The 23,476-nt window shown below is 37.7% G+C and overlaps 1 protein-coding gene across 3 annotated transcripts in view; it reads left to right on the top strand.

Moving 5' to 3' along the window:
* MARCHF1 (membrane associated ring-CH-type finger 1) overlaps nt 1-23,476 on the top strand; it is a 134,295-nt gene that overhangs the window by 104,785 nt on the left and 6,034 nt on the right. For all 3 annotated transcript variants that reach the window (XM_060778751.2, XM_060778752.2, XM_060778750.2), the window contains one exon: nt 6,745-6,925. In XM_060778751.2, coding sequence (XP_060634734.2) covers nt 6,745-6,925 — 181 coding nt within the window. The remainder of the gene's footprint in view (nt 1-6,744; nt 6,926-23,476) is intronic.

The raw sequence follows: 23,476 nt of genomic DNA, 5'->3' as shown, positions 1-23,476 counted from the left end.
ACAAGTTTCATGAAGAGGTGAAAGAATTCAGACACACTAGAAATCCAGCAGCATGAAAACTAGTTCATGGAACTACAACAAAAAAAAGCTATCCCTAACTAGTGGACATTGGAAAACAATGGGCTGGAATTAAGAAGTGGCCACATGCTCATTTCATTTGCTTTATTCAAGATAGTAAATTAATCATTGGATAGTAATTGAACTATTGGATTATTTTTAATAGAGGCCTCACATCTGGTTCTTTTAAATCTGTAGAGACTTATCATCCCTCAGAGTCCTCTAAGTTCATCATCAACTCCTGTCAGTTTTCACAAGATATAATGGGAAGTTATCTAATCAGGACATGGTAGGCCTCAATCCTCCATGTTGATCATCCATATCCACAAGTTGCACCAACCAAAAAGTATTCATAATAAAACAGCATAATTAAATGATGCATTGCATCTCATACACTGCCAAAATAATACTAATAGATAAATTAGCAACTTTATCTACAAAATGTCTAGCAAATTAGTCATATTAGGCCTTCAAGAGCCTACAACATGGTGGCTTTTAATTATTTTTCTCCCTCCACCACAGACATAATATTGGGAGAGTATTTTGCCACCATCATAGATGTTTCCGTATCTGTTTAGTTAACCCTTTGTTTCATTGTTCTCAGCTACTAAGTGACATAGCTGTATAACTTAGTGGACATTGGAAAACAAGGCTATTAGTGATGCACATCAGCCCTTCAGTCCAAATGAAGCCCAAAACCTCAAGTAATATTTTTTCAGTGATAACACACAAGCGGAAATTTCCAGGACAATTGTATTTTTTTCTTTATTTATTTTTAGATGGATTATCTCATTAGGCAATAAATGCATGTATCAGGAAATACTCTAAATTGGCTGCATGCTAATTTTTATCACCAGCAAGTTATCTTACCTGCTAAGCCATCAGTGGAACAAATAAGAAAATGATTTATGATCCCGTAATTCTGATACAGCTAAAAAAGGCATACCTGCTTCACTGCAGCAAAAGCTACGTTCATGCATCAAATGAAAAAAGACGCCTCAATATTAAAAAATGAAATAAAATATTTATTAGGAAAAGAGACAGGAATGTATACTGTTATCCTGATTTGAACACCAGCTGATTTAACTTATATACCAATCAACAAAGAGTACATACTTTTTTAAAAGTCTGCAAGAAGTCAAGAGTTCAGGCATGAGTATTGATAAAACAGAGTTGTGATTAACATTGCAATTGCATCTGCTTTCTGATGCTGCTAACTTCCAGTAGAATCCCTAAAGTAACTTATGCAGATTTTTTTAAAAAATACACAATTATTATACTTTATTAGCAACATGCTGGTAAGGGTTTTATGGGGAAGGGCAACATCATTTCAAACTATTTACCTTCACACAGTACTATTTTAGCTCTTCCTTCTATAGGCCAGAGTATGGTAATTTAGGACCATTGACCACTTGGGCATTCCACTTTCATTTAGATGTGTCAGAACTAGATTTGAGAAGAATTTAGGCTGTGATTTCTTGAGATGATTCATCCTGTGTGTCATTGGCTGCCAGAGTGAAAACTGGAGATTACTCCAGTACAGTTTCTCCTTCAGATGTTTTGGACTTCAGCTCCCACAATTCTTAACAGCAGGAAGCTGGCTGAGATTTCTGGGAGCTGAAGTCCAAAACACCTGGAGGAGCTAAGTTTGAGAAACCCTGATCTAGTATCCCATAGGTTGTGTAGATGAGGAAATTTCAGTGAGTGTTGTCTGTTATCTAGTTGCATGACAAGCAAAATTAAAGATACAGAAGCCACCTCCAGTTTTCAGACTGATAGCCATAAATGTGAACATACCTTTCAAGATATTTGCAAAGCAAAGCAAAGCAAAGCAAAGCAGAGGCTAGTTAAATATGGAATGAAGGCTGGATTTGCTCCGTTTGTCTGATATAATGCAAACACCGTTATCTAGGCACCAGATCAGAGACAGGTATCTTCTACTCAGGTATCTTCTTTGTATGTTTTACTAATGTAGTAGATTCAGAAAAATATATTCTGTGAATGCAAATTTTGTTGCAGCTGAGAAGGAAGTGGCTGAATTAAATGGAAGTGAATGTCAAGTTACTGCAGATGATTCAGATTTTAATGTTATCAGCTTTCAGTAATACATTAGTGTGTGTTCAGTGCTGTGTCATTTCCAGACAGTTGTGATGACATGGGGGGAGACTACAGTCTGTCATATTTTTGAATCTTATTTGAATTTTCTTTTTTCCCAAAAAGCTGTGCAAAATGAAGATTACACACACATACATACATTTCAGAACATCTACCCAGAATATTTGTCTTTCCTAAGTGATATTCCAATTAACCGGGTTGGGAATGCAAAGAAATAACATGACTGTCTTAGTTCTCCTCCCCATCCCCCAAACAAATAGCTTCTGAAAACAATGTCCTTGTTGACCTCAGTGGACATGAACAGTCAACCATGAAGTCTCAAGGGTGTTCACTAATACAATACATTTAATATTGTTGAAGTCACACCAGATAAATGTGAGGATTTCGGAAGCTCAAGTTCTATCCTTAGTACTACTGTATGACGATGAGATTGTGCCAGCTTCAAATTAAGCACAAAATGTTGTAGCAAGTAATTTCAGTTTCTGCCTTCTCTTGATGTTCAGAATTGAACTATATTCAGGTTAGCAATAAAGAATGTTCTGAAGCTAGCATAGTATAATGGTTTGGGTTTTAACTCGGACTCTGGTAGAGCAGAGTTTGAATCCTGCTCAGTCATGGAAACTTAATAGGTGACCTGGAGTAAGAACTACTCTCTTAGCTTAAGAGGAAGGCACTAGCAAAACTTTTCTGTATAAACTCTGCCAAGGAAACACCATCATCAGTTTGTCTTAGGATCACCATAGGTCAGAATTAATTTGAAAGCAGGTATGAACAACCACAAAATTGAGAATGTAGATGATTTCCACTTTTCTATTTATGTCATCCTATAGGATTGAGAGGGGTTGCAGTGGCACAGCAGGTTAAACCGTTAAGCTTCAGAACTTGCTGACCAGAAGGTCGGTGGTTTGAATGCGCAGAACAGGGTGAGCTCACATTGTTAGGCCCAGCTTCTGCCAACCTAGCAGTTTGAAAACATACAAATGTAAGTAGATCAGTAGGCACCGCTTTGGTGGGAAGGTAACAGTGCTCCATGCAGTCATGCTGGCCACATGACCTAGGAGGCATCTACAGACAATCTGTCTCTTCAGCTTAGAAATGAAGATGAACGTCAACTCCCAGAGTCAGACTCGACTAATTTAATGTCAAGGGTAAACGTTTACCTTTACTATAAATTGATAGTTTAGACTGCAATCCTGTACTTATCTATATATGAGTAAACATTGTCAAACTCAGTAGAATTTCTTTTTGAATAGATACAAATATTATTTATGTTTTTTTCTGCTATGTTCTGGGATATAGCCATACTAGTTTTCCTGCCCATTTTATGTGCCTCAAAAAGCCTACTAACATTTTTGTGGTTAAGGGAATTTTGTCAATCTCCATTATATATTTCCATTTTGTTTTCATTTTTTTAAATCTTCTAGCTGCCCTCCCATGCTATGGGGTGAGGAGTATGGCAGAGGAGTCATTAGGTATTTATATTCTAATAAAAAATATTGTCCTGCTTTCCATTGGCATGTACCTAAGCAAGGTTTTCAGGGTAAAGTGGATGTTCACACAAGGCTTTACATGGCATGGCCCATTCCTCACTCTTTAATCGGCCTTTTGAAAAGCTATGTAGATTCTCCAGCTGTGCACTACAGCCAGCATAGAAAACATTGAAAGGGGCATTTATGATTGGAGAAACTATGAGATTCTGCGGCTCAAATTTTCTCAAGTTTTCAAAATAGGTGTGGAAGGAGTAAGTAATGAAAGCACAACACAGTTGACGCTCTGCCCTTTCATACTCCCTGTGTGCACCAAGGATACACACATTAATTCTCAATGTCCTTAGGCAAATGATCATTATCAACCAATCTTTTTATGGTTAAATAAATTACAAGCAGAGCAAAAATAAACAGACGACAAGAGCATTTAATACATTTCAAGTTGTTTCCATAATCATTTCCTCTAGTCATTATTTCTATTGCCACAGAATTCGGTATTCTCATTATATGTTTTTAATTTATAATTCATTCAGTGTTTTAGGTTAAGTGTTTCTTCTGAAGAATCATTTGTGTTCCGCTCAGAGTGGCTCTGTCATTTTATTTGTTATCCCAGTGGAGTTTTAGAATGATATTTTAGCTTTTAAACTAATTTAAACCAATTCTGACAGTGGCTGAAAAGGACTCCTGGGTACCCAATTTATTTGTCTAAATTCTAAATGGCTTAAACACAGAAGTATTCCAAATAAATTATATATCGCTAGAATTAACATGAACAAAACCCTGCATTGCCCTATGGGAAATGAGTTTAATTTGAAAAGAAAATGATGTTGGTCTATTCATGTGACACTTTATGCTGAGATAAAAAGTTTTATCTAAATTGGTAAGACTTAAAAAGTGCTGTTGGAGCTCCAGACATGTAAGGGTGTTCACAAGGATTACCAACTTGCTAACAGTGTTCCTGCTTTTCTATGTAAGAAGGAAATGTAAATTAATATGTGTGATCTTAAATAGCTTTCATGCAGTTTCCTTCATAGAAGGAAACTATTTCCATGCAGGGAATCCATGAAGAATAATGTTTCCCTTAAAGGGTGGATCTGTGGGAAAAGACATAAGTGCTCAAGGGGAACTGACTTTTTTAAAAGGATGTTGTGACTAATTTTCTTGGGTGTTATAAGAAGTTGTGCATTGTCATCTCTTTTCACCATTAGTGCTGTTTTTCACTATCTAATGTAGTGTAGAGTTGTTACAAAGAATGATTGGCTAATGGCTACTTGTAAATCCCACAGATTTCAGTTGATTCTGTGCACAGGAACACAATCACAGCAAATATTTCAGTATTTAGGACTCATTCTGCCCTGAAACCCAGCCTTGGCTGTTTCTGAAATGTTTTGTTCTTCTTTGAATACAGAGGGTTTTTTCCCTTTTTTATGTCACTATGCAGGTTGAAGGCTCATTGTTTGAGAGCTACAGTTCAGTCTTTTCCTCGCTAGCTGTATGATTGCATGCACATAGGCACATCATACTTAGGGGGCTGCCGCCTTTGGCTTTATTGTCTGTCATCTGTGGGACCTGGCTACAGGTCTCACTGGTTGTACTGCAAAATATACCCACCATGACTTACTCACACACAACACCTTTTCTCCTTTCTGTTGCTGCTCCGGCTGTAGGCGTCCTTTCTTGGCCCAGGAGACGTCCATGCAGAGACTGGAGTACCCTTTGGGGAGCAGGAGGCTCTGTAGAGGGGGGCACTGGTGGCAACAAGGAAGTGGCAAGCCAGCATGCTCAGCTTGAGCCAAGGCCGCCTCAACCCCACTGCCTCCATGGGCCTGGGCACCTTATTCACCTGCCAGGACAAACCACGGGGGGTGCAAGGTGCCTAGTAGGTGGAGCCACTACCAGCTTCTTCCTCTTCCTGCTCCAAGAGGCATATTTGGCACAGGAAGTTGCAGAGACTCAGGCGAAGCATGAAGACATCCACTGTCAGAGCAAGGAGAAAGAGGGGACGAAAGTGGAGGGTGTAAAATAAAATAAAAATCTGCTGTTTAATCTGCCATAAATCTTGTGACGCCTGGAAGGCTAACCCTTTTAGTACAGTTCAAAGACATTGGGTGCATCTACAACAGTGGTTCCCAACCTTGGGCCTCTAGGTGTCTTTGGACTTCAACTCCCAGAAATCCCAGCTATTAGGAACTGTGGGAAATCCAAAAACATCTAGAGGCGAAAGGTTGGGAACCACTGATCTACACCATAGTATTCATGCAGTTTGGCACAATTTTTAACAGCCATGACTCAGTGTTATACAACCTATCTGTGCCCCAAAGAAGTTTGATGTATTTTTATTTTGGCCCTTGCCTACTGCCACATTTTACAGGTCTGCCCTAGAGGTTCACCAAAGCTCCAGAGCTTCCCTGCACTCCGGCAACATGTAAATTTAGGCCAGTTGTAATTTAGAACCAGCCAGCATTGTTTACATAGACATACAATTTCCCCAGGATTGGACAGCCTGGGGGTAGTGGGTGGCTTGTACATTCACCATCCCTGTCTGAGTGGTGCAGTATCTGCAGTGTTTGGCAAATGTACACATCAGTAAATTCTAGCCCTTATTTCCTTGATAGAGAAAGATTGCTACTTAATCTGGCAGGGATATATAAATCATATTAGAAACCATAAGAAGATTATTGAGTTTAGGTGGTGGCTACTTTGTAATAACTAAGCATGGTTTCATGAACATTGTATGGCAATCCTTAACATACAATGGAAGTTGCCTCTAGGGTACCCATGTTGCTGTCATAGAAGGAGAGAAAGAACAGAGGTACTTTCCACCTTTTTCATGTTTGGTTTCATCATATTTGTGCCTAGATAGGGTTATTGAGGTGAGTGAAATGTGTTATTGGATGAAACATCTCTGGGTAATGCTAAAAATGGAATGCATGATTATCTGAAGCAGAGAACTGGGGAAAGAATTCCTGTGATCAAATCTCAAAGGTTATGCATTCTGAATGTTTTGAATGCCAACTCTTAGCAGGAAAGGCAGTGCAAATAAGCTTTCATTTTGCTCACTCACTGTTGCTGTCCTTCCTGTCAGGATCTGTCACTGTGAGGGAGATGACGAAAACCCCCTCATCACACCATGTCGCTGTACCGGGACCCTACGTTTTGTTCATCAAGCCTGCCTGCATCAGTGGATTAAGAGCTCAGACACACGTTGCTGTGAACTCTGCAAATATGACTTTATAATGGAGACCAAACTCAAACCTCTTCGAAAGGTATGGTGCTAGGGATTAAATCCATGCAGCTGTGGGATACCATAGCTGAAAATGTGTGTAAGTTTTCAATCTGTCCTATTTGAATTACTATTGTTTCATATATGGAGTTCTGAATTGGTATGTTTATATCTGTATGACTTGAATGGTTCAATCTTTTTTCACATGGATATTCAACTGGAATATTATTGGCATGAGTATGTTTGCACAATGTTTAAAATATGAGGTGTAATATTATAGTATTCATAGTGGTGTGCTTTTTACCTAAGATCAATAATCATATGGAGTAAAGTAATCATAGACAGATAAAAATGTATTACAGTCAAAGCTTTTATTGCTGAATTGAAAATCAGAATGTGAAAGTCACCCTCCTCTTAATGTCTCTCATCAAAGCAATGTTTTTGAGATTCCTTGGTCTTTTTACAAGCTTTTTGTCTACTCTCCTTTGCCACATCATTTATCAAGTTTTCCTGGACTCACCTTCACATTGAATCAGATTATTTCCTTTCTCTAAGTTTCTGACTTTTTCCTTATTCTTTTGCGACTTCCACTTGCCTCCTTGAGTTTTGTCCCACATGAGATACGGCTGTTTACACCATACAGTACAGTTCTTGAACGTATTACCTTATCATTTGAATATTATACAAATATTGCCCATTGCTGTGCTATCATGTCCACTTGTTAGTAAGAGAGGTCACAGCAAAGAGATAACTTAACTTTCAGAATATATACATGACTTTCTGTTTCATGAACACTTCCACAACATTCAAGAAACAGAATGAATGTTTCTTCTGCAATTTCTGAATAATCACCAAGTCTCCGTCCTCCCACATTCAAGTTTTACAGATGTCATGTTCAAGATAATTTGTTCTGTTTAATATTTTTTGGGAAAGGAAAACAGAGTGCACATTGCAAAGTATAAATATACTTGAATAATACTTTTTCAAATGTTCTGTCTAGAGTGCCATGTGTTCTGTCTAGAATGCCATTCTGTAGAAATGCACCCCCTCTTTGAATGTGCTTTTAGCCAAATGGAAGAATTAGATTCAAATCTTATTTCTTAAGATTATTGCCTTATTTTAAAAAAATAGCTCTGGCTCCCCATTTCATCTCCCTAGTTTGTATCTTGCAGGCTGTGGGAGGATGGCAGCAGGGGGTGCCATCCTGAGACTTTTAGTCAGTTGATTGATCACATGGCTCCCAGGAAATGCTGGGGACCCAGATTGGCCTTAATGTCTGACTGCTAGTTGGTGGGAGCTGGACTAGAGGTTGTTCCAAATTGTCTCTGGAGTTGAGCCACCCCCCTTGCTGGTCTTGTTTATGCTTTATTTAAAGCATTTATGTTTTGCCTCATAGTATGCCTGAGCCTTCAGGCAGTGTAGAAGCATTTTTTTTTCTAAAATGCACAAATTAAAATCTTGTAAAACAGATTAAAAAGCAAACTAAAAATAATTTAAAACCACAGTTAAATTAGGACCAATGACCATGTATTGCTACAGGGTTCAATCAGTTCTGATTATATCTTCATGCCAATGTCTGTCTTATATAAAATTTCTTTTCCCTCAACAGAGCATATAATAAAAATTGTGGAAGCTTTTTTTGTAAAGAGTGGTTGGTAAAAGCAGAATGTGATGGACTAATATTTTTATCAGCTATTAACATATTTTGCATGTATAACTACATATTAATTAATAACTGTGACAGTTACACAAGCTGAAATCTGAACCTACATGAACTTCAGATGTCCCCGATTTATCTCAGTAATCTTTCTAAACTGTTCACTAATCCCACTCAGCCTTTTGAGCATATCAGATATATAAACTGCCCTGCACCTTTTTAGCATGCCCTCATATTGTATATAAGCACAAACATTTCCAAAACATTTTAAAATAGGCACAAATAATGTTTATGCTGGCCCAAATAGAATGGCTAGTCTTTACCCAAGTAGATGGATTGAATTAGTAACATAAATGTTAGTTTACCATTTGGCACATGATTCAGTGGCTCTTCTTCAGTTAGGAGTAGCAGTTGGATTTAGGTCACTGACACCAAAAGAGTTACACAAAGCTAATTTAGGAATGATTTTGCTTTCAAGTGCAGCCTATAAGAACCTATCTTCTAGGGAAGATCCTAGTATACTTTTTAAAATAAGATGTGAAACTTCTGTGTTTACTTCATAAAACCACAAGCAGAGTACTATTTCTGTTTGGAGCATTTTCCTTACTATTCTGATCAGTTCAGCTATGTAATTCACTCACTGAAACGCTTCATGCAACTGACAACAGTTTCCACTGAAACTGCCATCTCTCTTTGCCAGATAGTGAACTATAGACCTGTCAGCGGTAAAGAGCATTGTTCCTTTGTTTTTGCCAGGTATTTCTGGTTGCCACCTCTGTGTTTGCTTATTCCATCAGTAGTCTCTTTTCTGTTACCTTTTGGGCAGTTTGTGTTGTTGGATGCATTGGTTTATTGAATCCTTACTGTTTGTTTGTTTTTTTAAAACCAAACAAACTGAGGGCATGATTTCCTGAGGTTTCATGTAGTTTCTTTTGTTTTGGCAGTGTTTCTTTTTTTCTTCTTTTCATTTTAGTGCATCAGTGAAATAGTGAATTACCATTTCAGTCCAAAAGTGCTGTTTTATTATTGCTCTGATGCACAGTGATCATGTGATTGTTTTTTAATTGAGAAGAATGGGAAGATGAGTATGAAAAAATATTTTACTTGTCCCTCTCCCCATTGTGAAACCATACAGTGTGAAAACCCTGCATCATTTGTCATGAGGAGAATGACCAGATAATTCAGCATTGCTTCACTTGTTTTTCCCCCAATTGGGTGCATTTTATAATGAGACACTAGACAAACATAAGCCAATGACTGTAGGTTCTTTCTTCCTTCCCGTTTGGTGGGAAGAGCTTGAAACTTGCACAGTAACACATCCCCAGTTGTATTGTACTCTTTGGAATTCAAAATTAAGCTCCTTTGGGACCTTCTCTTGCCTTAAAAGTGCCATTTAAGCACAATAAATAGCTTTTTGCAGGTTTGCATTAAGTGCTCTGTGCTTTAACTATGATAGTCAAAGTGGAATGCGTACCACAAAAGCTTCTTTCCTACTGGAAGATCTGCAATGGTCAGAAGCAGAGACTTTTGAAATAAGTTAGGCCTAATTTGGTTGAAATCAACGTACACAGTAATGGCCAGAATCCTGTATGAGAGTTGCATCTTCATAAGTCAACTTATGTTTGGAGGAATTAGAATTGTGAAAGTGCACAATGTCCATGTCTAATAGAAGGCTGCTGTAACCTAGCTGTATAGAAGAGCTGTCAGAGGGAGAAAGGGAATCAATGCTCATCACATCAGGCATCAATGAGCATTGATGCCCAATGTGTCTTGATCATGTCTTGTTCTGCATCTTTGCAATTCACTAACAGGGTTTCTTAGTCCCTCTGCTTTGTTAACTGTACATACATTCACATTAAGTGAAAGGTCATATAGGATTCCTGCAAGTGATTTTAACAGCTCAAAGAACTCTGTGATTAGGGTTGTTGGTTCAGGGTTGCTGAATGCAATAAACCCCTAGGTCTGGATTCTGCATGGTTGCTATTTATTTCAGTAAAACTTTGCAAGGGTTACACTCCACTGGTGCTAAACAATGTAATGTTTTAAAGACCTGAGACCTATCAATCTGTTAAAATCTCCCAAAAGATAAATTTCTCATTGAAGTCCCATTTCTGGAATACAGAGTAGAGATTCTGGTAATCACCAGCCCTGTTTTTCCAGTAGAGTATGAAAGAGGAAATGCTGCATATGCTTTTGCCTGTGGCCTGCGGTAGGCAGTACCTAGGCCAGATGATTGAAGTTTGTTTATACTGTAATTGACTTTATCATGACATCTTCGTAACATTCCCAGTGCTTCTCTCTTCTATCCAGTAATTACATTGAACCTAAGCTCAGATTGTTATCAAACTGTCTGCCTTCATAGTTATCACAGAAAACAGGCTTTCCATTAAAAGGAAATTATTTTAACATGATTGATGGATGAAAAAATGTCTCAATGTGGTCATGTCTCAGACATGAAACACATGCCTATCTCATTTAGCTTCAACAAAGCTGAGGACATTAGGCCATTATCAGGTAGATCTCTACATACTGTAATAACCGTTAAGCAAGAGTTGTGTCTAGGTCAGAGTTTGAAGCGGTTCAGCTGTTATTTTTTTTTTAAAAAAACTTTGCCAACCCAACCCATCTCTTTCATCCATTGAATGAAATGCACTATATTCTATAAGCACTGATTTCATTGCACAAGCAGAAGTTTTGTTGTACTAGTAGAAAGAATTTTCTAGAGTTAGTGCAAGGGAGGGAGCCAGTTCAGTTTTCTTTTGCACTGTGTGTATATAAAGTGTTCTGCAATCACTGATTCTATGATGAAATCCAGCACAATTGCAATTATTATTATTATTATTATTATTATTATTATTATATTACGCTCTATCTCCCCAAGGGGACTCAGAGTGGATTACAACATACACAGATAGGCAACATTCAGTGCCTTTAATACAGTGAAAAACAATGACACACAAATACCAAAAAAAAAAAAAAAAAAAAAAGGTAAAGGCTTCCCCTTTCATCTCCAGCTTTCTGGAGATGGTGCTCAACTTTGCCCATGAGGAGGTGCTCTTACTCCATTTCCAAGTCAAGAAGCTTGTTGTCCATAGACATCTTCTGATCATTTTGCCGACATGGCTGTATTACCTTCCTGTCGAAGTGGTACCTATCAATCTACTCACATTTGCATGTTTTCGAATTGCTAGGTTGCAGGAGCTTGGGCTAACCACGGGCGCTCACTCTGATCCGCGGTTTCGAACTGCTAACTTTTAAGTTAGCAGATTCAACAATTCGACGGTTTAACCCGTTATGCCACATACTGTACATAATGTGACTTGGGTCACATCTTCAAGATTTGCATTATGTGTGCATATGCGCACATAATGTATGTATATGCAATCACAGGTATTTCACAATACAAAAATAATCCAAACTCCAAAAAGCTTCTAACCCCAAGCATTTTGGACAATAGATACTGAACCTATCAATATGTATTGAATCATAGAATAATAGAGTTAGAACACACCGTAGAGTCCATAGACACCTTCTGTTCACGTTGCCGGTATGGCTGCATGGGTGCCTTGATTACCTTCCTGTCAAAGAGGTACCTATTGATCTAATCACATTCGCAGGAGTTCATCCTGATCCACGGCTTCGAACTGCCAACCTTCAGGTCACCAGATTCAGCAGTACAGTAGTTTAACCCATTGCACCAAGTGGGGCCCTTTCACCTTGATTGCATCATATTGAATCTGTTATGCCAATAAGGGTTTCTTTTTAAGGAACTGTATGTGATAAAAGGCCTTCTTTCTTATTTATTAACATATTTTATTTGATTCCTCAAGAGGCCTACAGTGTCTTTACAAAATATATGGGAAAACAGCAACACAAACAAATAAAAATCAGTGAAAACACTGCAAAAATATAGATTCAGAAACCATAATAATAGAATAGAGAAAAAAAATGATCCCAAAAATACAACAAAATAAAAAGATATTGAGACATACCAAATACCACAAAAAATAAAATTGCTCTTGGAGCCTTCAGTGATAATGTGCTCCACAGTCTGAAAGGGACCAGCTCCATGGTTCAGCCAACCATATGCTCCATACCAGGTGAATTAAAGCCTGTCCCTTTAACAGTTCCACAGAAGAAATAATTTCAGCAGCTGTGAACCCCGTGACTATTTTAATCTGGCAATCCTGTTCCAGAAAGAAGTGGTAGAAATTGGAAAAAAAATACTTTTTGACCATTTCTCAAAATATATAGGATTTTTGAAGATGTGGTTCAGATAGAGCTTTTTCATGCTTTCAGCAACAGAACAGATGACAGCAGTGGATGGGCAAGATTATTTGCAGAATGGAATTTTCTTTTTGTATCATCTTCCCTTCTCCAATCCGTATTAAAGGCTTTACAATAATATTTTCATGTGCTTTCTTTTTCCATGTTAGAATATTTGACTGCTTAGAAAATTCCTTTGCAATGCTCTGCAGAAAATTGAAATTGTACAATTAACTTCTTTCAGTGTTTTCCTGTTGACCTCCATCCATCACAGCATATCTTAACACCACAGAGGGAAATCTTTTTTCTTCTTTTATCACTTTAAAGGACTGGATTTTGATACTCTTAAAAGCTGCATTTCATTTATATTTAATCCAGTATCTGAAGCATGAAGAAGTGTGGAAACACAGACAATCAACACGTTCCTGTGATCCATATGGAATGGATGAAAGAATTAAAATGTGCATAAATGCAACAGGATATCTTCAAACAAAGATTTCCCTAAAGCCTCTTGCTGTGGCTGCTTTCAAACCACTTTTCATATTTAATTCTTTGGTGATGCTTATTTAAAGACATTTGGCTCTGTGTTTTCTCTCTAAAATATATTCCAATATCTTTATTTTATTGGAACATGTCCAGAAGCACCAAGTGAATATCAGAGCATGCCACAGGTTCTGTGCTGAAGTTGATAGATATAGCAGTAGGGCATTTTGATTTTGGTTCCTTGGGAACACTGCACCCAACAAATAAATTAGCGAATAGGTGTACAGTAGGGTTAACAACAATATAAAAAAGGCAAGTGCCAGAAGACCAGAAAGATAATATTGCAAATATCAAATAATCAAATAGAGGAAGGGTGAACAACTCTATGGTATTTGTTTTGCTGTCTGTGCTCTTGTTCAGAAGATTTCACCTCACTTTCTGTCCCTGTGATAATTGGATTTTAAAAAACCTGACTTGTGGAAATCAGGATTGTTGATAACTTCAGCGGAGACCCCTTTTCTGCATGATAAATATTACAGGAGTGAATGTCCCTTCCTAGCGGTAGATTTTTCTCACTTTGTGTTGTCTAACCTTTGTTCTTAACCATGAGTCATTTGTAAATCTGATGTTTGTAACTCAAGGACTGCCTGTATTATCAATTTTCTCCAGCATAGAATCATTCCATTTCTGCTTCTTCTTCTGTCAGTGTAGTTGGAGCATAAACTTGGATTATAGTTATATTTAGGAATTTTCCTTGAAGTCTTGTTGATAAGATTCAGTCAGACTTTGCATTATATCCTTTGACTACTTTTGCTGCGTCTCTCTTCATTATTAATTACACTCCCTTTTGTAATTAGCTTGTCATTTCCTGAATAAAACAGTATGTTTTACCACTTTAGCTCATTCACCCCAAGTATTGTAATGTTCCCTTTCTTATTTTACTATATATGAACATCATCACACTAGAGAATGAATCCACTTTAAATCCTGTTTCTACCTCCTGCAGAATTCTGGGGTTTGTAGTTTAGTGAGGCTGTTAAAGGCCCCTCCCTAAACTACAAACCCCAGAATTTTGCAAGAGGCAGCTATCGGATTTTAAGTGGATTCATTCTCTAGTGTGATGAGGTCCTAGGTCTCACTTCCCATGATTCTATATTCTTATAATATGTGTTGTGCTGCTTCAGTCTTTCCTTTCAACTCTAAGCACATTAACAGCTTGACGTTCTTTTGGCTTGAGTCCAGTTATGTCGTTAGTCACAGCCCTACTTGTAGTTGTCCTTTGCTGTACCCCACTAGCTTGTTAAGCACTTTCTGACCTGGGAGTGTCATCATCTGGCACTATCACTTGTTTCATGCTGGATTGTCTCAACATAGGATTTTCATGAAGAGAGACATTCAAAAGGGGTTTACCATGCTTCCTTCTGTGCAGTACTAACAAATGTTAATTATAGTGCCACTGCCGTTGCCTCTGAAAGATCCTCTGCCATGTCATCCTCTACCACTGCTACTATAGTGCCACTGCCGTAATTTTCAGTATAGTTTGTCACCTCAGCAAAAACCTGTGTGACATAGAAGACACAATTAGCATCATACCCCTTGGCCTCACAAGAGCACACAACCCCACCACTATAGAAAGGAAGTGCCACAGTGACATTATTATAGTGTCCGTCAATAATACAGTTCTTTTCTTCATTTCCCACCTACTGCATAACATAGGATGACTCTTAAATATCCAAAAAGCTATGAAATTCAAGGCTGTGTTGACATAGTAATACTTGCTAGTTGGAGGCTGCCAGCCATGGCTGTGATCAGTGTTGGTGTGTAAGAAACAGGTACACTAAGATATGGTATTTTGGGGAAGTGAGTGCATTGCGCAACTGTTTTCTGCTTACTTCTTTGGGAGGAAAGGTTTTAATATTTTAGGTGAAGAACATTATGTCTATAATGACCCCTAGTGTCAAAGTGGAAACTATTTTTGATATAAAAGCTGCTGTCTATTACATAGCAAAGCAAGTTTAAATTTTGTAAATAAATCAGATTTTTGTTTTTCTTGTTGAAAGGTGTGCAGTAGCAGCAACCACCACTATCCTTATTGCTGCAAACAGAATGCCAAGATAACGTAAATCAATATTCTACATTTGAAGTTGTTCTGTTGATTCCTTGAAGCTACTAACAGTAATGCAGCAAATGAATAAGAAATGCAAGAATTTATTGATGGCTCAGGTTCAGAATGGAGTGTTTTTGAAGGAAATTAGGCCTTGGTTATTGGGAACTCTTAAGTAACAAGCCTTTTGAATGGTATTGAAGTCTTGTTTAGAAACATAGCTTCACTTTGATCATTCTTATTTACTCTCATTATTTGAAAGCATGCTGCGCAATGGTGAATCTTGACAGCAGTATTCCCTGCAGGGAGAACTGCTGCTGAGAAATCAAATTTGTTCCAACCCATTCTTTTCCCCCTAGTATGTTAGGCTCCTTGCAAAACCTCTAGCCACCTGCCAGATTTTATGGGAGCAATGGCAAACCTTTGAGCAACCGTTATCATAATTTGCTGCTGCGACTATTGTTCTGCATTTTACTTTGAGATATTTAAAATCATTCTGTATTTCAACAAGGACCGTGATAAATAAAGAAAAGCAATAGCTAATATTGTCTTGGAGAAGTAACACTGATTTGCTACAGGATTAGTTTTCTTTTAACCTGACTTAGTGGATGCTTTGCAATTCTTTGCCATGACACCAAGGCATGCGTTCCCTTTAATTTTCAGTGCTGCTAAGGCATGTTGCCACAGCAACCAGCTTTAGTATAGTCTTTCCAATAGTAAACTGTGCGCCTCAGTCCTGGCCCACCTTAAATCACTGTCATTCCTTAGTAATATGTAAGGTCAAATACTTTGCCAGTATGCTCAAAGGCACAGAGCTATTCTTCTGCCTTTATTGGCCATCATGTCATTGCAGAGACAGTCTGGTGCTCAGGGGACATTGTCTATATTAAAGCTTTCAGCGTTAAACTAATTTTATCACATTAGTCCCAGTCGCAATGTCTTGTGGAAGCATGTAATAAGCAGAGAGTTAATATTATATTATATTATGATGATGAAGAAGAAGAAAAGAGATAATCGGTACAGTACACATGTCCTCACAGCTTCATATATAGCAAAAGAAATCTCAGAGCAGATTTTGTCTGCAAGGAAACTCACTTTTGTCAAAAAGGATTACTGTTTTCACACATAAATACTAACAGGACAGCTATCTGAAATATCTATATCATGTTACTTGGTTCAGAAGATTTATGGCAAGGCTCACAGGTTGTTCTCCATCCCATTCATTCAGCCCTACTCCCATAACTGGGTAGTTGAGCTTAAATATCTATAGATTTAATATAACTCTATCATTGTAGTTGGGGCTCATCCACACTATAGAATTGTAGCGTTATTATTCCACTTTAACCACCATGGTTCCATTCTATGGAATCTTAGGTTTGGTAGTTTAGGGGAAGGCATTTAGAATTCTCAGCCAAATTTCTCCATAGGATCCAAGGCTTCCTAATAGGCTAGAAGGGAAATGTAAACCGCTGCAGCTTCTTGTAATTTGTTTGTTCTTGTATGTTCTTCCTCATTAATACATTTTTCCATCTTGAATCTATTCTTATGTTGCCTGGCCACACATATCACAGTTTTCATCTGTAAAATGCTTGAGGAAATGCTATAACAAGCTCACTAAGTGTGGAAAAATCTACTTAATTTTTGTGTTTTACTTACAAATATCCTACCCTAAGCTAGATTTTAAAAGTCAATCCTCAATGTTCCTCAGTTGTAAAATGAGACCGGTATCCTCTAAATGGTAGAAATGCACTTCCTATATTTATATTTTGTGGGGGTTTTCCTTGTCATGGAAAGTAGAATCATATGCTCTTTTTTGATCCTATGTGCTCTTTTTGATCCTACGTTCCATGTTTGGCTTGGGTTGAATTAGCCATCTGTTCCCAGTCTTTATCAGTCTTGCATGTGTTCTATCATAAATCTGTTCCCTATCTGCGTTTTTTTTTCTTGAATCACATGAAAATTCCGTGTAAAAAGTATACATCCTTGAATGTGTTTGCCCTAAAATGCTAATTGTATATCTACTTTCCCCCAAATACATACATTTGAGCAAAAAAAAAAAAAAAAAAAAAGCACTACAATAATATATAATTATTACACTCTGATCTGTACCAAAATATGTACAATGTATAAATTAGATTGGTTTGCTTTAAAATGTAAACTAAACAAAATTCACCAGCATCCATACTTGGGGTGCCTTTGAGTCTGGATTATGCACATCTCTCATCATATAGCAGTCCATCCCACTCACATGGAAGTATGCTCCTATTTTCTCATGTAAAATCTTGGCAGGTATGAGGCTTGGAGGCTTATTATAGCTGTTCGTTCAGGTGTCACTTTCTGCATTTTTGACCATATGGCTCTCAGAGATGATTACATCTTTGAAGAAAGAATCCTCCTCATCTCCACAGCAGAGGTTCATCTTTGTTACAAAAATACTCTTGATTTACTTCCGCATGTTTAACTATTTACAGTATATATTGAGACAAATAGCTTTTAATGCCATTTATTTTATGGTGCAGGCAACATTTGGTAACTGATCACCCTTAGATCTTTCCTAATGAACACTTTTTGAAGGAGTGATAGAATGCAGTGGCATTTCAAAATATTGGAATAGGTTCCATTTTCATAATTTTTCCCTTTCTCTGCAATTACAGTAGAGTCTCGCTTATCCAACCTTCGCTCATCCAACATTCTGTATTATCCAACACAGTCTGCCTCCCACTCGGACCCACAGCTGTTTCAATATATTGCGATGTTTTGGTGCTAAATTCATAAATAAAGTAATTACTACATAATGTATTGATCTGCTTTTTCTGTCGATTTGTTGTAAAACATGATGTTTTGGTGCGTAATTTGTAAAATCATAATGTAACATGACGTTTAATAGGATTTTCCTTAATCCCTCCTTATTATCCAACATTTTCGCTTATCCAATGTTCTGTCAGCCCATTTATGTTGGATAAGCGAGACTCTACTGTACATGTTACATTCTTTTTGAAACCAATGGTACCAATTGAGCCTAAAGGGGACTAACATCTATGCCAGTAACTGACCTGGACTTTTAGCTGCCATTTTCTCCTCTGCTAGCAGATTGCTGCATTTCTAGGACTTTGAGGAGCCTTTTAATCTTTATCATCTTCATTCTTGTTGAAGGTAACTATAAAAGTGAGTTTCCCCTTGATACAAGTTTTTTTCAGGACATGGATCCAAAAAGCTTCTAAATTTGTACTCTCAGTTATATACACTCCCCATTCCTTCCTCTCACTCCCACTCTCTCACAAACATATACACAGAAATTCTTCCGTGATAAAATTGCCTATGTAACTAGCATATGGTTTGGAGGCTTGTAATTATATACAAAATTATAGGAGTAAATTACTGAGACAAAACTTTTAGTTTAGCTAGAGGTTATGGGAGGCCTTGATGGAAAATGTAAGTTAAACAAAAGCTTTGAAATGCCAAGGGGAAAAACATCTGTATAAAAATGCTGGTTTTGAAACTCTCCTATCCTTTCATTAACTTAAAACATATCTCGAATGAGGGATGCTTCTGTTTTCCACGGAAAACTTGCTTGAGACATTGAGATCTGGCTATTTTAGATAGCTTAACTATTGAGTAAATGCTCCCCATGCAGAGGGTCATAGATTTGATCCCTGGCGTGTCATCAAAGGCTCTGGATTGCAATGCTGGGAAATACCTTTCTCTAAGCCCTTGGAGAATTGCCCCCACCTTCTACTTATAAAACAGGATTGCCTGACATAAGGCAAAGTCCATCTTTCTACAGGTTACTTAATGACACATTACAGTGTATTGACTAGCCAGTATTTATTAAGTGTCTTCAATATTTGCCATGAAAGGATACATTCTACAGCTCCTTTCTAGTGCTCATCTTAAAATCCTCAGTCTCTAATTCTTACACAACACTTTTGCTAGTACTGTCATCTGCATGCTATTAGAAAATGATGACTGAGAGATAGGAACTCTATTCAGGTTGTTACAATCGAAATAAAACGTATACAACAGCAAAAGAAGCAGCTCTTCTCATATGGAAGGACTCCAGGGCTTGGAAATCTGTAGAGAACCACAATGGCTAGAGGAGGCAATCTCGTGCAGAAAGTTATGCAGTGCATTTCTCCTCCTTGTACCTTTGTTTTTAGGATTCTGAATTCCTAAACAGAAATCAAAAATATTTTATCTATGGCCAACCAAGTGAATTCATAGATAAGGAGAAAATATATGTTGGAAACCTTAGTTTTATGCTGAAGAAGCTTATGTTGCAGCCAAAAAATGAAAATTTCTTTTGTAGTGTTATGAGCTTATGTCCCTTTTTTGAGAGCATGTGAGTGTGAAAGGAGTAGAAACATCTCTCTTTCGGAATATATTGGGTTAACTTTATAGGGCATTTTCTCAATCCTCATCACTGTCCACCTTTCACAAATATTATATACTGTTGGAGATATTTCTGGAAAAAATTAAATCCCAGTTTGAGAAAAAAAATATTCATTCTTGTTAAGTATTCTTAAAAGTTGTGCTGTGATAAGTCGAACCTTTGTCAAAATATTGCAGTTTGCAGTGTGCATGTTAATAAGCTGAAAGAGCTGGACATGTTTAGCCTGCAGAAGAGAAGGCTGAGAGGAGACATGATGATGGCCATGTGTATGTGTGTGTGTGTGTGTGTGTGTGTGTGTGTGTGTGTATGTATATATATATATATATATATATATATATATATATATAGGAGGGGAAGTCATAGGGAGGAGGGAACAACTCTTGTTTTCTGCTTCCTTGGAGACTAGGACATGAAACAATGGCTTCAAAGTACAGGAAAGGAAATTCCACCTGAATATTAGGAAAAACTTCCTGACTCTGAGAGCTGTTCCCTGGAACTTTCTCTCCTGAAGTGTGGTGGAGGCTCCTTCTTTGGAAGCTTTTAAGCACAGGCTGGATGGCCATCTGCCAGGGGTGCTTTGAATGTGGGGGGTTGGACTGGATGGCCCACAAGGCCTCTTCCTTCTTGGCAGGGGGTTGGACTGGATGGCCCACAAGGCCTCTTCCAACTCTATGATTCTGTGTTCCAGGAAGTTAGCAACATTCTCCTTCATGGTCCTCCTTTCTGCTTTACTTTCTGATTCTCCCAGTTCCATGTACCGATTTAGTCAATTGAACATGTTCAGTAACTTGCTTGGACTAAAACCGGCCTTTTAAAGTCTTCTGTGAATGTCTTGTATAATACTTTCTCAAATGGCAGGTGCTGATATTTCTGTTTTGTATGCAAGTCATTTTTGGCCAGATATGTATGGACATTTGAAGACATTAGATTCCTATTACTGTATACATTATGACTCTATACTTGATTGTGGGAGAAATCTTTGTCTCATTTCATTTGTTTTTGTTGTCATTCTGTATTGGAATTATTATCCTTTATTTTATATTCAGTAACTTGTTTTGATTTAAATAAAGCAGAAGGTTCTTGGTCAGGATTAAAAAATGACACAGACCTCAGATTTTGCTGGACAAGTCCCAGCATTCCTAGTGGTGATGAGTGCTTCGAGCAGCAGTTCAACAACCTTTGGAGGGGCATATGGCCTAGATTCAGATCTACTAAGAAATGCACTTTAATGTCATTCTAGGCATGAATGATTCTGTTTTTAATCTCACAGGGTATTGGGAATAAATCTAAGAATGACTTCGGTACGTAGTCCTCTACTACCCTCTAGTGTTTAATATCTGTATTTTCAATATCAGCATTTCTGTACTATTCTTTGTTAAAATTAGAAAAATTATTGGAATTGGAAAGGGTTTCATGGTCCATCAAATGTAATCACCTGATCAGTGCAGGTTCGCCATCAAAAATAATCCCAGCTGGAGGTAGTTGTCCAGCCTTTTTTTAAAAAGACATCCAGATGAGGAGATTCCACCACTTATCTAGGCAATTGATCCCATTCCCTAACCTCTCTCTCAAGAAATCCCTTCTACTATTTAATTAAAATCTACCCTCCAAAAACATAAAACCATTATTTTGGTTCTGTGGGACAGGAAAGTACAGCCTTCTCTCTATTGTAGCCTTTGTGATGTTTAATGAGTACAATACCCCCTTGACTTCTACAGAAACTGGATGGCCATCTGTTGAGAATGCTTCGAATATATTTTCCTGTATGGCATGGGGGGGGGGGTGTGGACTGGATGGCCCTTGTGGTCCCTTCCAAAACTTTGATTCTTTGTCACCACTTTTTCTCTTTGCCCAGCTTTCCTCATACTTCTTTTCTCCAAAACTCTTATCATCCTCGTTCTTTTATTGAAGTTGCAGCAGATTACCTCTTTTAAAAGGATGTTGAATGACAGTGTCATTTTAAATAATGGCTAGCAATGCTATTACTGAATGATGTGTGCTTTTCTGAATGGAATCAAGAAGCTATTTTCTAGCCTCTTCCATCCCGTCAACCTCCTCCCCACATCCTCCATGAAGATGTTACTATGAGAGGATAGACTTGGCAGAGCTGATGGCCTATTGTCTTCTTGCAGCTTTCAGGAGAGAGGCACATCAATGTAATCATTACCCATCCTCTCTCCCACACATGTCCATATTGCAGGGGGACAAGGAACAGTCACAGATACCCAGTTGTTTCCTTTCCTCCTTCACCCTTCACAGCAGCTGAATAGTCAGAGGAGTGTCCTTGTAAGCTTTGGCTGCTGCCTTGGAGGGTGGATATATATGAAGCTAAACACGGGGCGCTTAGAATGTGTCTATACTGTAGAATTTATGCAGTTTGGGTGTAAGTGGTGCCAAACTGGCTATGGAATCCTGGGAATTGTAGCTTGGTGAGCACCAGTACTATTTGGCTAAGAAGGCTAAAGACCTTGTAAAACTACAACTTCCACAGTTTCATAACATTGAGCCATGGCAGTTATAGCAGTATCAAGCTGTATTAATTCAGCAGCGTAGATGCATTCCCAAACCCAGTTCTTGCCGTCTAGGGTTTCAGTCATTATTTTAGCCACTGTTGAAAAACACTATGTATGTGTGTATGTATGTGCGTGCTCACAATATGGTAGAGAAAACATAAATAGTCTTTACAATGTGTGTAGCATACTAAAATTAAAAACTTCACAACACTATCTTTGAAAAAATAAAGATGAATAGGCTTATGCCAATTTTGTAGAAATGTCTTACCAAGCAGTTTCATTGGAATGCAAAACAAAACTTATATATTCATCTTATTCCATACTTGTTATATTATACCTACAACCTGATGTTTTTGACATGGTATCATCATCTTTTTGATATTACATAAGAAGAAATGGCACAAATTCAGTGTTGCTTGAAAACTGTCATTTTTGCCATGCACTTCAAAAAATATCTGAAAGGTGGCAGTGTGGCATTACTTTTTTCAACAGCTCAGCTTTTTTAATGAGACACAAAACTAATATTCAAAACTTCAGGGTTTTCAACAGCTCAGCTTTTTAATCTGCTTACAGAAAAAGACAGAAATATGATTACATAAGGATAAAATTATTCATCTGATCTGATCTGATCTGATCTACAGAAGGAAGGCTTTTCTATTATTCTGGTCAAATGCTGGATGAATTCAGCGCCCCTAATATGACACTATGGGCTAAACTAGATATGATAATAATAATAATATGACTACTTTTGCATACTTATTTTTTCACTATTAACTAACCTCTGCAAGTAGCAGGAAGACCACACAGAAGCTGTGGCAAGAACAGGTTAAAGTGCAGCCCTCATGGTCTTAATACATAGTCCAACTTTCCTCTCACTTCTGTTATTTAATAATGACAGAAGGTAGCAGGAGGGGAGAAGGGATTGTAAAGTGCAGGTGTAATGGACATAATCCAATGAGAGTGGGAGGGTTGTGCTTCCTCTAGAGAGCAAGCACGTGACTCTTGTTATATTGTTGTATCTGCATTTTAATGGCCTCTTTGGCCCAGAGATTAAGAAGGACTTATTTTTAAAATACAGCAGGGCTGTGTTTAATTATTTAGTGAAAACAACTTTCCAATTTGATGTGCAATTCAGCTGTGGAAGCTGATGAATTATCCTTTTTGTCAGGAAAAAAAGACTT

Source organism: Anolis sagrei, chromosome 5 (genome assembly GCF_037176765.1).
Source record: "Anolis sagrei isolate rAnoSag1 chromosome 5, rAnoSag1.mat, whole genome shotgun sequence".
NCBI lineage: Eukaryota > Metazoa > Chordata > Lepidosauria > Squamata > Dactyloidae > Anolis > Anolis sagrei.
The sequence above is the reverse complement of the archived record's forward strand: the minus strand, read 5'-3'. Positions and strand labels throughout refer to the sequence as shown.